At 45.8% G+C, this 14,402-nt stretch overlaps 1 protein-coding gene and 1 long non-coding RNA gene across 2 annotated transcripts in view; both read right to left on the bottom strand.

Annotated features, from left to right (window-relative positions):
- The window catches only part of LOC144166011 (phosphate-regulating neutral endopeptidase PHEX-like), a 110,509-nt gene extending 98,875 nt beyond the window's left edge, over positions 1 to 11,634 (bottom strand). The window contains exons 1-3 of the mRNA XM_077695679.1: positions 11,385 to 11,634; positions 9,454 to 9,528; positions 7,375 to 7,505 (exon numbers count right to left, since the gene is read on the bottom strand). Coding sequence (XP_077551805.1) covers positions 7,375 to 7,505; positions 9,454 to 9,528; positions 11,385 to 11,396 — 218 coding nt within the window. The 5' untranslated portion in view covers positions 11,397 to 11,634. The remainder of the gene's footprint in view (positions 1 to 7,374; positions 7,506 to 9,453; positions 9,529 to 11,384) is intronic.
- A 101-nt stretch (positions 11,635 to 11,735) lies between these two features.
- The window catches only part of LOC144166010 (uncharacterized), a 34,080-nt gene continuing 31,413 nt past the window's right edge, over positions 11,736 to 14,402 (bottom strand). Inside the window, exons 5-6 of the long non-coding RNA XR_013321549.1 lie at positions 12,355 to 12,444; positions 11,736 to 11,929 (exon numbers count right to left, since the gene is read on the bottom strand). This is a non-coding gene — a long non-coding RNA (uncharacterized LOC144166010). The remainder of the gene's footprint in view (positions 11,930 to 12,354; positions 12,445 to 14,402) is intronic.

The following is a 14,402-nucleotide window of genomic DNA, read 5'->3' as shown; positions in this document are numbered from 1 at the left end:
TGACCAAGCCGCAAGCCGAAGCCGCCATTTGCCTCTTTTGACAGCCTCTTTTCACGTGCCTTTCTGCAGCCTCGTGCTATTTTGTGGAGAAAGTAACCCCTAGTGCTTTCTTCGCGGCATCGGTTTTGCGTCCTGAACGAAAGGTGAGACTTTTTTTAAGCCCTGGTGTGTTGCATCGTATTTACGTTTCCTTGTACTTCAGACGCTGTGACCATTACGTAGCTTCAGTGAAATCAGACCGCTGGTTCTGCGTCTTCAGGGTAAGGGCTTATGAAATGCAGTGGGAACGCGTAAAAAAACATTTTTTTGGCCGAACATAATAATATTTAGGGCGGTAGTGCTGTTGGCTCAAGCGCTGAAAGATGGCAGCGGTACGCGCGCGTCGTCACTCGTAGAATTCACGTGCCGCGAGCGACGACGGTGACTAACGTGCGGAAGCGGCCGGCTGGCCGGCGGTCCGTAGGCGAAGCAAGTGTTGTGCGCTGTGGCTGCACTTCAGTAACGTGAGCCACGCGCTGCATTCGATTAATCTACTAGCTAGCCATGGCTAGCTCAGCTAGCTATTCCTGCTATTATCTATAATGCCGTGATGCGCTGCATGCAGTGCCGTCCGTGGAACGCCCGCAAAAAGTTACCGTATCTGCATTATTTGACTTATCTGAGCATAAAGAGCATCCGTACACTCATTGTAAACTTTTACACTTTCGCCATGAATTTTCCATTGCCTGAGTACCCGGCGAAGCTGGAAGCCTCTTTGTTATTCGCACTCAATGAAGACCGTACACCCGCAATTGCACTTGCATATCCCATGCTTGCAGGTACTGGATCCAGCGCCCCCCCCCCCCCCTTCTGCAGTGCACTCAACGCAGATGGTGTATTCAGACTGGTTAGCAATGTGTGAATGGCATTCATGAGGGACTTCAGGGCCGCGACGACTTGACGATCTGAGGACGTAGTCGGGACGGGAGTTCTCGCGACTGTCTTCAGCACTAAGCGTTGGGGCTCAGTCAGAGGTACAATCGGTGACAGCGGTGGCCACGAGTCAGCCGACAAGGTCTGTTGTACCTCGTTGCGACGCCTTCACAGCGAATCCTTCTGGGGCGGGGGCGGTGGAGGTAGCAGAGGTGGCGACGGCCGGGGGGGGGGGGGGGGGGGGGGGTAGCGGTGGTGGAAGTACGTGCTGCACAGGTAGAGGAGCCGCTTGCGTAGAGGCGTTGTTTAGAGAACGGCCATCCTTCTTTGAAGACCTCCGGCGTCGAGACCGGTGGCGCCGCCGCTGTAGTACTGTCGCGGCAGTCTCCTTGTGCACGGAGTGGTACCTCACTATCTGCTTCAAGATAGCCACCTCCCTCTTCATACGTGGGCACACCTTCGATGAGGCATCGTGAGGGCCCTTACAGTTGTCGCACTTGGGGGTACCTTCACTACAGTCGCTAGCCTTGTTGGGCCCAACACATTCGGGACATACGGTGGCGCTCCCGCACACTGCAGCGACGTGGCCGATCTTTAAGCACTTGTGACACTGGAGGGGTTGTGGCCCATAAGGTTGGACAGGCCGACGGAAATGAGCCACCTTAACATGGGAAGGAAGGTTGTCGCCCTTGGAAGCTATCTTCAGGCACCTAGACGCACCAATGCGGCTCACTTGCCTGATAACAATACCTTCATCCGTAGGTTTGATTAGTATTGTTAGGTCCTTATCAGGGATAGACGCATCAACGTCATAAATTACGCCTACCGTCGTGTCTCCGCACGAAGTGTCAACTCGCACTTTTATGTCTTGCACTGACATAATTTCCCGCAAAACATCCAGTGCACTCTGATACTCCACGTCAATGGCCAAGATATTCCGCGCGGAATTCATCCTCACGTCCTTGACCTTTTCGGGGCACAGTGGCTTCGAGGAACGCAGAGACTGCTTGCGTGTTGAGCATCCTCAAATTGTCTGTCTTCGCCTCCGCCATGAACAGTATCGTGTGCACAAGGTGTCTAGAAGTGGGCTTCACAGTCGAGGTGCTCGATCGCGATGAAGCTTGGGGGAACCTTCTTTTTTGCCTTTTTTTCCAAGGTACTGTTTAAATCCCTCGTCGGAGTCATCGTCACTGGGCGCTGAGTAAAGGTCGGTGTCCTCGCTGTCTGCGTCAGCTAGGAGGCTAGCGCACTTCCTGGAGGCGGCGCCCTCCGGTGGATCGACGTTGCAGGGTTCCTCCGAGGGGTCCCCGTCCATCACCCCTCGGACAAAAGCGGTGTCCTGTAGGTTGAGCGCAAAAAAACCGCGAAATATCACAGACTAAACAAGCAGCGTCCTACAAGAGGCACTTCGTCAACGTTTTCCCTTATTTAAATTACTGTTTCGGGGTTGACAGGCCATTAGGTATAGATAAAAGCAATAAAAGGGAATAACAAAGTGGTGTCAGTAGTCCTTCAATTCCTGTGCTACACAGTAACTTTTGATTGACAGTTGAACGCTCACTTGGAAGTGCACCTCACGTATTTGCAATGGGACACTCGATAGACTATTAGTTCGAAGGCATTCGGAAGGCCTTTAAAACGGTCGTGTAGCACAGGTATAATACACCTGTGTGGACAGTGGACACAAGTGATCAGGATAAGACAGTCAACATTGATTACTAGATAATGTAATACAAGTAAAGCTAATCATCATAGCATTAGCTGCAGAGTACGGTGAATTTAATGCATGAAGGCCAAAGAACAATACCAGTATTGACGCACACAGATTACTTACAGAGAAATCGGTTCTGTATAAATTTGCAGTGCAGAAAATGAAAATAAAAACTTAAGAATGCATGTAATAAAATTAAATCCTCAGGAAACGCCTTAATGTATTTGGACAAGGAAGACGTTTATAAGATAATTTGTTTGTGGTAGCAGAATTTATTGAAATTCCGATGGTTGAGGTTATACGATCATGGGTAGAATTTACGGGCATATTACAATGTATATTGAGCATTTTTGTGGGACTTACTCTCAAAACTATAGATTTTATATGACGATTTACTACAAATTAGTTCAGGAAATTTATTAGGACAACAGGGTGCAATGCATGAGAAGGGCAGAAATGCACCCCGAACATTAGCACCCCAAGAAGGAGAAAACAGATATCCTTTGACCTATGCTTGCTGGTCTCGGTTTACATGATAGGGCTAGAAAAGAAACTTGAAGAAAGTAAGTTATGGCTCCACTGAACACATATCCAGTAAGGCAAAGCGGTAGTAATTCGTATTCCAAATTGTTGTATGCAGATGATGTTCCTTTGCCTGGTGACCTAAGAAATTGGCCACCGCTCACAAATACATTTGGCCTGGAAGCCACTGAACTGATTTCTGGGGAAAAAAGGGAATAATTGTTTTGAATGACTGCAGCTCTGGCACAGTGTTAACAAGCATGACAGAATACCTAAAGTAAAGCTATATAAACATTTGGGAGTGTTGATACTGAAAGAAAAATATTCCCGCGCCTTCCCGCGAGGGGAACACGAGTAAATGCAGAGCATTGGGGCCTCAGTACTGGTTGAAGGCAGTGTTGCTTCCATCGCTTCTTCCGTGATGCTGGAGTAGCAGACAAGAGTAAACGTGGGAGCGAGCGTCAACCAAGGAAGGAAGGAGCAACGCAGTGACTGAAGCACGAGCGTCCGCTAGCCGCTTTGTATTTGCAGCGCGCGCAGTAGAGGGAGAGCTGTACGGGGGGAGAGCGCGCATGCGCAAGCAGCGCGCGCCCTTCCACACCCCACCGCGCTGCTATCACGCACCTGTTACGCAGAGACCGCGACGGAGCGAACGGGCTGACTACGACGCATGCGCGCACCTGCTGCGGACGCGGAGCTGTGGACGCCTTCCGACGCAGGAACAGGCGAGGCTAAGAAATGCTCTGCATTTAAAAACAAATTAGCGGATCGCAGGCATAGGAGCGTATCGACGTAACAAGACGCTTTCATTGTGGCACACCCAGGTTGAAATGAACTTGCGTGTGGCATTTTTTTGCCTGTGTGAATTGTGCTTGGAGTAGTTGCAAAATTTTCAGAATGATGTACAGTGGCGAGTGCGTCGAGAAATACGAGACGTCAGGGGAAACGTTCAGCGTCTCAATCTCCCTGGCGAAGATGCCACAAGCTCCAAGCGCAGACAACGTGATACACGCAGGAACTAGGGCTTCACCTAACGCCCCTACTACCCCCGACACCACCCCCCTCTGCAGGTCACTACCCCGGCAAGTCCTTCGAGCGCGGTACGGGGAGGCCAGCGGTATTTGGTGTAACGTCCTCAAGCGCCCCCTTTCCGGGTCCCTTTCTCTTTCTGGGTTCTCTGCCAGGTTGCAGCAGTAGCAACAGCAGCAGCAGCAAAGTTCCAGAATACCGGAAGGAAAGGCAACGCAAGCTCCGCTTTAAAAATTACCGTGTGTCACAGGCTGGATCAAACTCGGCCAACTCCGGAAGGGGAAAGAGCAGAGTATCCAGCGTCAGCGGAAGTGAGGTTGTGAAGGCTGGCTGTGTAACGTCCTTTTCTTTCGTGAATTCTCGGGGTGACCATTGCTCTACCACTCGTCTTTTGCGCCGCGATTGAACGCGGCCATCAGATATCTACCCATGCAGAAAAGCTTTGGCTGCTAGAGCTTTGAAACCACCGCCATAGACGCGCCCATCCCTTTTTTTACCGTTGACTGCCCGAGGCGCCATCCCTATGGCCAGAATCCTTCAATGCTCTGAAGGGCTTGCTATGGCGAAGAGATTTTTCGGACTACCCTTGTAATATCTAGGTGGATAGCAAAAAAGCCTCAACTGACTGTAGTCGCCAGGGCGCTAATGTCGACGCAGCGTCAAGGTGAAAACACGCGCCGCGCGGTTCAGCTTTCCCGCTCAAAATTCTGATCGCTCATGAACCTAGTAAAACCACAGCAGGCAAGTAATATTTCGCATACAGCCAGGAGTCGCCTTGAATGTGTGCAGTGTAAAAATAATTTGCGGAACTCCGATTAATTTTTCCGAAGTTCGGGGTCAAAAATTACTGTCCATACATTTCAATGGGGTAGTTTCCATGGCTCTGGAAGCTGGCAGAGCAACGTGCCAAACCTGAAACTCCGCACAAAGCAAGCTTACGTCCTGATTATTATCTTCGAAAAACTACTTCGCATTACACTCGACATCTCCAGAGCAATCAGTGATCACATGTGCAGCTTTCCGACTCATGGCAGCCCTTTCAATAGTCGCGGGTTCGATTCCCGGCCGCGGCGGCCGCTTTTCTGATGGAGGCGAAAAGCAAAAACGCCCGTGTATACGAGATTTCGGCGCACGTTAAAGATCCCCAAATGGTCAAAATTAATCCGGAGCCCTCCACTACGGCGCGCCTCATCGCCTGCGTTGCGTCGGCGCGTTAAACCCTACAATCAATCAATCAGCGATTACTCTGTAGTTATTCAGAGGAATGTAATATATTTTTTCAAAGGTAATACTTGGGGTGATATCTTGCTTTGTGCGAAGTTTGAAGCTTAAAACGTTTCGCGACCAAACTCCAGAGCCATGGAAACTATTCCATAGAAATGGAAGGGGAGTAAACTTTGACAGCGAAATACACAAAAAATTTTCAGAATCCTTGGAAATTTTTTTAAAGTTTTTTTTCCAAGCCAACTTCTTGAGACATTCAAAATATAACTTCCCTGAAATGATTTTTCTAGATTCCTAAGAGGTGAGAATTTTCGAGAAAGCTCGGATTGCGTCTGAAAGAATTGCGATGACCCTGAAAGGTGCACCTGGCTGAGAATGCTACCACCGATTATTGGTATTAGGTTAAGAAAAATACTATCTAATCACTTAAACGCACGTTAAAATCACGCCGCCAAATCGTTCAATGACGTGGCGCCGCCATATCGATATCAGTAGCGAACAGCCGACGCCGGTCCGTCGCGCAACACGTCGTAGTCTTCGCGGGAATTTTTTTTTTTTTTTTGCAGTGATTGAGTGAATGGCATGGACACCTACCGCCTTGATGTCAATGTCAACATGGTCAACATTGCAGTAAAGTCGTTACCATTTATAGAAGACCTGTAACCCCTTTTTTCGCGGTCGGAATAGACCCACAATTTAGCCCATACCCTGTGAATGGGAGGCGCGGCCTATTCTTCTACTACGATGCCCTTATAACTAAGGTATAGCTTCTAATGTTGACTTTAAATTTTGGCTTCTGTTGTACAGCTCAACGCTTGGCGATACAACGTGGTCTTCAAACGAGGTAGTAGTGGCTGCCATAGCAGTAATTTCCTCTCTTTGCTTACTGTCACTTCGTATGTGGTAACGGTACCAAAACGTCCTTGTAGAGCTTTGTAACGCTCCAAAAGCAGGGTCTACGAGCACTTGGAAGCCAGGGCAATTGCGTTCACACTTCTGAATTGTTCCAAAAATATAACATTGTACGAGTCAATCCCCTCAACGAGTATCAGCTGCTGTTGTTGTACAAATCAGAAATCAGAAACCGTAGGACAAGCATAACATTCATATCTAAATTTTAAAAACCTGTTAGAAAAAATAACCAGATCTAATGATGTGTGGTATGTCCCAATTAATTCCGCGTACAAATTATGGCGTATAAATGTGTCAGTACAGTCTTCCCCATATGCTTATTACATTTAACATAACAGAAGACAGCATAAAACGTCTATCTAGAAGTTGGTTGAGAGGTATGTTTAACTAATTGTTGTCATGTGTTATGTTTCTTGCGTTTGTGCTTTTCCTATATAATGTACTGTGTTTAACGCTGCTATGTTGCAACCCATTTTATCTCCATTGATATTTGCAATTATAATTACTGGCATTGGTATCTAGTGGAGTTAATATGTTGATTTTGTGTTTATACGTGCAGCAAAATTTGTTAAGTGCATATATGTGGTCTACTGCCTTTGTTTTGTTATGTTGTTATTTTTTGTTATAAGTGGGTGGGGCTGTGTAAAGCTGCCGTAAAGCAACTTTTATCCCACTTTCCCCTCACAGCTGTTGTATAACACCTGTACAAGTTGTGATAAAAATTAATTCGATTCAATCCAATTCTTTCATTATTCGCCTACGTTTGGTAGCAAAACAATTCAATAACCCATGCACCGGATAATCCAAAAGAAAGGAATTCGTTTTAGATCGCCCTTTTTTTCCCATAGGGGCTCACGTCTAGTACGGCGAATACTATTTATGTAGGGCTTCTGACTCGTGAAAGTAATCCAGAAGCCCCATTCAAAACTATAGGGTCGCCTATATGAGCGCACCATATCTTTCGCTCGTATTATATTTTTCGGCTTACTCCTCTGTTCACTTGGAAGCACAAGTATGCCCTATATTTCTTATATCAAGTTCGGGTTCGTTGTTTTCCCACTTACATGGGGGTGCATCTCATGAAGTTCACTGCCGTCTTATAATACTCAATATACCGGACAACCACTTCCGTTGTTTCGTTGATATCAATATTTAAGCCTTCAAAATCCCTTTGGAGAATCGGGGCCATTGAAAACTGCAAAAAAGAAACCAAGGAAAGTCGCGTCTGCTTGATTAGGTCATGCAAATGTTGAAAAATTGGCGTAGTATAACGAAACTCTAACGCTATCACGATGCATGCGACAACAAACGTCTTTACCATTTACAAATGTATGTTGCGCATATACAAGGGAACGCCAATAGTTCATAATGACAGCACTGAAAGAGATTTCGAAGGTTTCGTCTTTTGTTTGTTCTGTTTTTCTTCGTGATAAAACAGAACTAATTATAAATGAAGCAGATAATTAGAAGATACGTTCACTCACCACCGGTTAAAACTGAGCCCACAACCAGTGGGTAACGAATCTGGTGCTCTACACAGAACCATTTTTGATGCCTCATTTGTCTGTATTTTAATGCATCCTGCTCTTCGTCACGGTAGCCGGGCTGTTTCTAACCCGCAGGAAAGAGGGCATGCTTCCATCTAGTGACTTCATTACTTTTGTATATAATATGCATGTGCATGCGGTCAACTTATTAGTTTTCTCCTCGTCAGAACTCATGGTGATTATTTATAATTATATCAACTTTTAAACGAAAAATTTCGACGGTAATAAACTGGAGTACACAACAGAGACGTGAAACATTGACCCCGTATCTGTTCCTTTCGTTGCAAATGTCGACAATGGACGAAAGTCTTTGTCGACATTTGTTATATGCCTCCCTTCGCTTTCCCGCTCACCTCTTATGCTGTTCCTCTTCATTCGCGCTCCTCCCGAGGTAAACACGCAAAAGGTTTCCTCAAGTCAATTAAAATTTACCGAATTCCACTGCTCCAGGCCGGGTTCCTCGATGCCAGCGCTGCCGTACGGCGGAGATGCGCGTGAATCGGGGCGCTCTACTTCAATGTTTATAGAACCACGTTGCCCTACTCCACGTGCGTTCCAAGCAGAACGTGGAACGTATCTAGTGGAACCTTTCGTAACTGTGGCCGCTTGATTTCTTAAAATTAAGCCAATAAAGGTATAGTGGCGCGGGCACAGCAGGTGACACAGCAATTTTTTTTTCTGCAGTAGATGTATTTCATTTCGGAAAAATCAAGCATCTATAAATTCCAATTTTACAAAGAAACACTATAAATATCACTTATGTATTAATTTTCCGTCTTATATTTGCGTAATTTCCTGTTCTTGTTCAACAATGTTGACAAGTATGAGCATTGACACCGGACTTAGACAATTAGATTTGTCAGTGAGTATGTAAGACTATTTCGCAGATTGTGTTTCGCTCTGGCCGGGTGGCTGAATGGAGTCACAGATAGACAGACAAACATACAGACAGGCCAAAATCTCTGCGTTTACGCAGCCCAAGAAAAACTATCGTCTTTAAAAACAGCCACTGCAGAGCAAAAGTAACGTTATCACGCTAAATGACATTTTTTGCGAAATGGAAATTGGAGGGCGCCCACAAAGCAACATTTATTTTACGTAATTTGTCTACGTATGAATATTAATATTGCGCCCTTCCTTGGACCCTGGCGAAATCGTGATGAGGCAGTGCCGGGTACAAAAATTCTGCTTACTTTTCTTGCGGAAACAGGGCTAGAAGAGGCTCTGTGAACCCTCTGAGCATATACATTTTATACATGTGTGCAATTCCCCTCCCCCTCCCCTTTCTTTTTTTCCTTTTCTTTTTCTCTCTATTTTCCGCTGTCACTTCACTGTATTCATCCCATCTGGAGTAGCAAGCCTCCTAAGGTTAGTGGGGCTGACCTCTTCAGCTTTCGTTAAAGGCATTGTCTCTCTCTCTTGCACGGGGGAAAATGTAGCCCGAAATGTAAATTTTGGAAATGCGTGCAGCGAGAAGAAACAAATGCTCATGTCTATCGTATTTACACTTACACTTTTCTAGCGTCTGAACAAAGGAAAAAGCACTGCAGGAGCCGTTGACTGCATCAAGCACGAAAGAGTGCACGATTCACTTACTCCATCTCCTACGAGGGCATTCAACTGTGAAATGTTTACTCTTTGTTCTTCGTCCTTGCTTGCGTCGTTGGCCAACTGAAACACAAAGCAATAGCATTCCTTAAATTTTGGTTCTCGCAGTCATAATCAGGCACTGTGTCTAAAACAACTCAGTACAACTGCGTATTTACATATTACACAGTGATTAAAATTTTAGATATTTGCCGGTAAATACCTTTTCCTCACTGTGTAATTTTAGTATAACAAATTCATTACACACCATAAAGTGTAGAATTATGAACTTCCCCGAGGCCGGTTATGGCTGCTCAAGGCAGGACGGTGCACCAGACACCGCTGGCCGGGCAATCAACCCACAGCCGTATGATTCAGCATTATGATACACTATCTTTTGCTGTGTGATGACTACGCAAGAGGAGCGAATTGTATAAAGTTGCTTGAGTTGAACAAATCGCATGAGGTACTCCTTTATAATGTGTTGCGGTGGACAACGGAATGACGGGATTTACGGCGTAAGAGAACGGAAAGTAAGACAAAGTCAAGCATCGCGAGGAGTCGGACACATTGCACTGGTGACACTGTGAGAATTAATAAGAGTCAGATAAAAGCCGTCATATTGGGGGACAAAAAACAGAGAACAAGCCATTCCAATTAATTTAAATTAGCGCAAATAGACTTCGTAGGTATTTAAATAAATCCCCGATATAACGAAGTTGCTTGACTCGATGTCTCACTTTATTATCCCCCATTGTACGCCATAGTGCAAATTGTCTCCGATTCTAACGAAATATCGCCTATAACGAAGCCAGTTTCCTGCCTCGAAGAGCTTCGTCATAACGAGGGTTTACTGTCATATAGGTCACGACAGTATCCCACGTGGCCAATGTTATGCCCTTTGATTTGGAGAACACTCATTTTAACTCGCCTCACAGCTCGTTGCCGTAACCCGACGGATCGGCGTCACTTTATTGGTTTTAGATGGCCAGTTTTTAGTTATATTCAATAATAAGTTAAATCATTCTCGGCGCAGTGATCAGCAGGAAATTGAGGCAAAATATGTCTTAGAATGCATGTGTTAGGACTGAGCTTCAGCAATATTTCCGGATTATGTCCCTCGAATAGCAGCACATGTGTTTCACTTGCATGTGTAAGACATAGCGTGACTTGCAAGGAGTACAATGAGTACTTTTTCTTCCGGTGGATCCCGCTCGACCGCATTGTAACTCAAACATGACGTTAGGCCTAACGTACAATGTTTAGCCCTAACATTAGGCAACCTTCAAGTTAAGCCTTACTGCATTCCCAAGAAACGCCATAGCAGCTGTACCTTGAACGACGGGTACCTATTCATGACGTTAGACCCCAAAGCGTGACGTTACGCCTCTCGGCGGTCTATTGCACACCCACGTCGTCCCCTCCTTCTGCTGCGCATGAACATTTTCCGATCCGAATTATAAAGTGGAAAGTACGGGAGGCTTCACTGCCATGTCTTCCGATAAATAAAGTTGAAATGGACCAATAAAATTCAAACGTATATCTAAGCAGCGCCCTCACACGATGAACTCAAACACAAAAGGAAATTACAATTAACGCAGATGCCACCAAGAAAACGAAAAGTTTCTTTAACTAAGAAGTGGTACAAGAATGCTAAGGCATGGTAGACAGTTCTTGAAATTTCCACGCTTTTTACAGTCACTTGTCAGGCGACGAAAATAACAACTAATAACAACGTAGCCACAGATCAGCAGTGATCTGCGGCTACGTGCGTCGGGATGTCTTGGCAATGCTGAGTTCGTAAGGAATCGAACAAGTGGCAGCTTTCATTTGTCACCTGAGTTTATACGAAGCATGCACATGTTTTCAATCGCTTTCTGGTTCTTTCAAGAGCAATACAATAAACTACCTGAGTAAATAAAAAATATATGTGTACTTACTTTTGCAAGCATCTTTTCAATTCTAACAATGCTTTCAACAACTTCAGCCGCATCTTTCTCGCTGACAGATTCATTTAGTAAGCGTATTGCTTTGATTATGAATGTTCTGTAGGCATCTTCCTCTTTCTTTAATGTTTCGCTGTAATCTTCGTAAGTAATAGGGGTGGACCCTGGCTCTCCCTCTGTATCAATAAGGGGGTCAGAGCGTGAATCAGGTGAGGTTAATTCCTGATCTTCGAACACGTTAAACTCCCAAGGTTTGGTCATCTGCAAAACAAGCGCCCCGATGTTAATTCGAGAAAAAATGCTGAGACTATTATGACCTGAAATATCAAAATGACTTGCCGTGATTACTGCATCGCTGCTTTCGTCGGATATTGAGTAGGAGAACACGGGGCGAGGCCCGGTTTTCTTGAGCACATCCATATAAGCTTCGCTTGAGATCGGGGAAGGCTTCTGTCCAGATTCAATTATTGGCCATTGAGTGAAGTTGTACTGCTTGATGACTCTTTCGATTGACATTATCAGCGTTTCATTCCTGCGGCCTGCATTGAAGTACAAGAAGAGTACGACGGAAGCCCGTCTGGTTGGGACAAAACATGATAATTAAAAATTGACACAAACCTTGAAAGTTCGTAAAAAAAAGACGTTTCGGCTCCCTTACGGGAGGCCTGTTCACAATCGTCTTTGTTTTTACGGGCTTTCATGGCCGGTGTCAGCTGTTAATTACAGCATTTCAAATGAACGATTTAAAAAGCTCTATGCAACGCAGAACGCTTTTCGTCATTACAATATTATTTCCAATGCAAATTAGATTTCAGGGGCATAAGATATATGCCGTGCTTTTTATCTCACTTGTAATCTCACGCAATAGATCAGCAATTGCCGCTCCTTGTAGAAAATGAAAGTGAGCATTCAGGCTTACATAAACTTCAATATAAAGTTGGTAGGGGCAAATAGGTGTGCTCACCATTCATCGTGCATGATTGAAAAGCTTGAATCAGTTTATCTGTGGCACTGAACATTTCCTCCGCTGGCGCCACGGCTTTTTCTAAAATATCTGCAGAAAAAGAACTTGGTCAGCAATGTACACATCCTAGAGAATAGGCTGCGTGCAAGTAAAATTTACCCTAATGTAGGGGTCGGCAACCTGCGGCCCACTGGGCAGTATTATGCGGCCCCGGAACGACGCCAGAACCCTCCACCCCTTAACTCCCCTTTTCCCTTCCTAACCGAAGGCCGACATGGCAGTTTTGACGTCAAATGAGGTTAGGCAGGAACAAAAAAAGATGTCTTTCAGTTGAAACTGTACCCCATCTTCACACTTAGCCAGATAAGGTCGCCACTTCCTTTCTTTCCGCAGGTCCAAGAAATCCCCCGTTCCCCGGATTTGCCGTCCGGACCCCACCGTATCGGCTTCAAGCAGCTCGGCCTTCCATCTCAAAAGGTTGCCGACCCCGGCCGTAACGCATAAGACGATTTACCTGGACGCTGATGGTAACGGTTTGATTTTGACAAGTCGAATTCTTGAGAGATGGTGTGTAATAGCCATTGACAAGAAACGTAATCAACTAACTAGATACCACAAGACAAGCGGCACCTACGACGCCACGTCGATAGTGTGGTCTGATGATATTGTTCTCATAAGGAAGAGAAAAATGAGGAAAAAAATGTTTATTGAGCAGACGAACAGGTCTTGGAGTCGTAATTCTTGTGGGTGAAGCCCCCTCAGGATAGGTAGCCATGAGCCTGGGCAGCCATCCTAGCATGGGGGATCAGATTAATTTAACCTGCGTGTCTGCAACAGTCTTTCCCACTGCTCGGCGGAAAGGGTCGGGTTAGAAAAGGTGGGTGCAGTGTTAGGGCTTTCCCGCACCATAGGACGGGCAAAATTGGCCGGGAGACTACATTAGTGTACATTACGCGAAATATGAAGCCCTGGAAAAAGGTCTTATTTAGGATGTACATATAGGCAACGCCAGGTCGGATGTGAGGACAAAGAGCAATGCAGAGTTGATGGCGCTTGTGGCCGAATATGCATATGTAGTGGCGGCAGGATGCCCGTGGGCGGTGACTTCGGATCCGAGAGGGAGCCCTCTTCAGACGAGATATGTATTGTTGTAGCTTCAGTACACGGAGCTGCCAAATATTTTCCTAGGTTTATGCCTCGTAGCCTGTCAATGTCATTCTGCTTTTCTGGACAGGCTGTTGTGGACTCTGACAAGTCTAACATTTTCGTTCAGCATAGCAAGCTAAAGTAACTGGCCTAGCACGGCTTCAGCGTCCATGTCCTGCAAGATGAATTTGTACTTCTTGGTATGTAAGGTATCAAAGAGCTTCAGCTGCACTACCTACCGTACATAGAGTACCTACATATTGCAAAAGGTACGAAAAAAATTAAAGGTCTTCCACTCAATGTGAAAGCTGTCGGAAGTGCAGAGCAGTGATTCGCCATAACGGGTGGTGGCGCCGTTATCCGCTCACGGCTACCACCCATCACTCTCTTCGCCGCCCTGTCTCACTCTTCTCTTGATTAATATGCCATTCAAATTTCCCGTCTTCGCAGAGCTCGCGCGCCCCCTGTCTGAAACTGCGCCAGCGGGAGTTCTGTTCTTTTAGTACTTGCTTCGAACTCGTATGCTGGAGCTGTTTTGCGTCATTTCGAACACGTTTTTTTTTTCTTGTGTGGCTGGAGGCTTTCTGCAGAATTTTTAACACGCCATTTTTTCTTGCGTGGCCGCTTTTTTCGCTTGCTGTCGTAAAAACCAACACAACGAGCGTTCCTAACTAAATGAACGCGAGGGCTGCCGGTTAAAAACACCGGGAACAACGACCGTACTTAGCTGTTTATTCTGAAAATGAATAAAAACGATTTTAGCCTGTGGGAAATGGCGGCCAATTTGGACGTGCAAGCCAGTGCAAGCTGATCTTGGAACGGCGGCGCGAAATGGTGTATGCAGAGCGAAACGAACGATGGGGATTCACGGTAGGAAGGAGCAAAATGAGGTATAAAAGTGA

The sequence above is a fragment of the Haemaphysalis longicornis genome, unplaced genomic scaffold, assembly GCF_048455015.1.
Source record: "Haemaphysalis longicornis isolate Haplotype H1 unplaced genomic scaffold, Haemaphysalis longicornis Haplotype H1 scaffold_155, whole genome shotgun sequence".
Classification (NCBI taxonomy): Eukaryota; Metazoa; Arthropoda; class Arachnida; order Ixodida; family Ixodidae; genus Haemaphysalis; species Haemaphysalis longicornis.
This window is presented reverse-complemented; position numbering and strand designations above follow the sequence as displayed.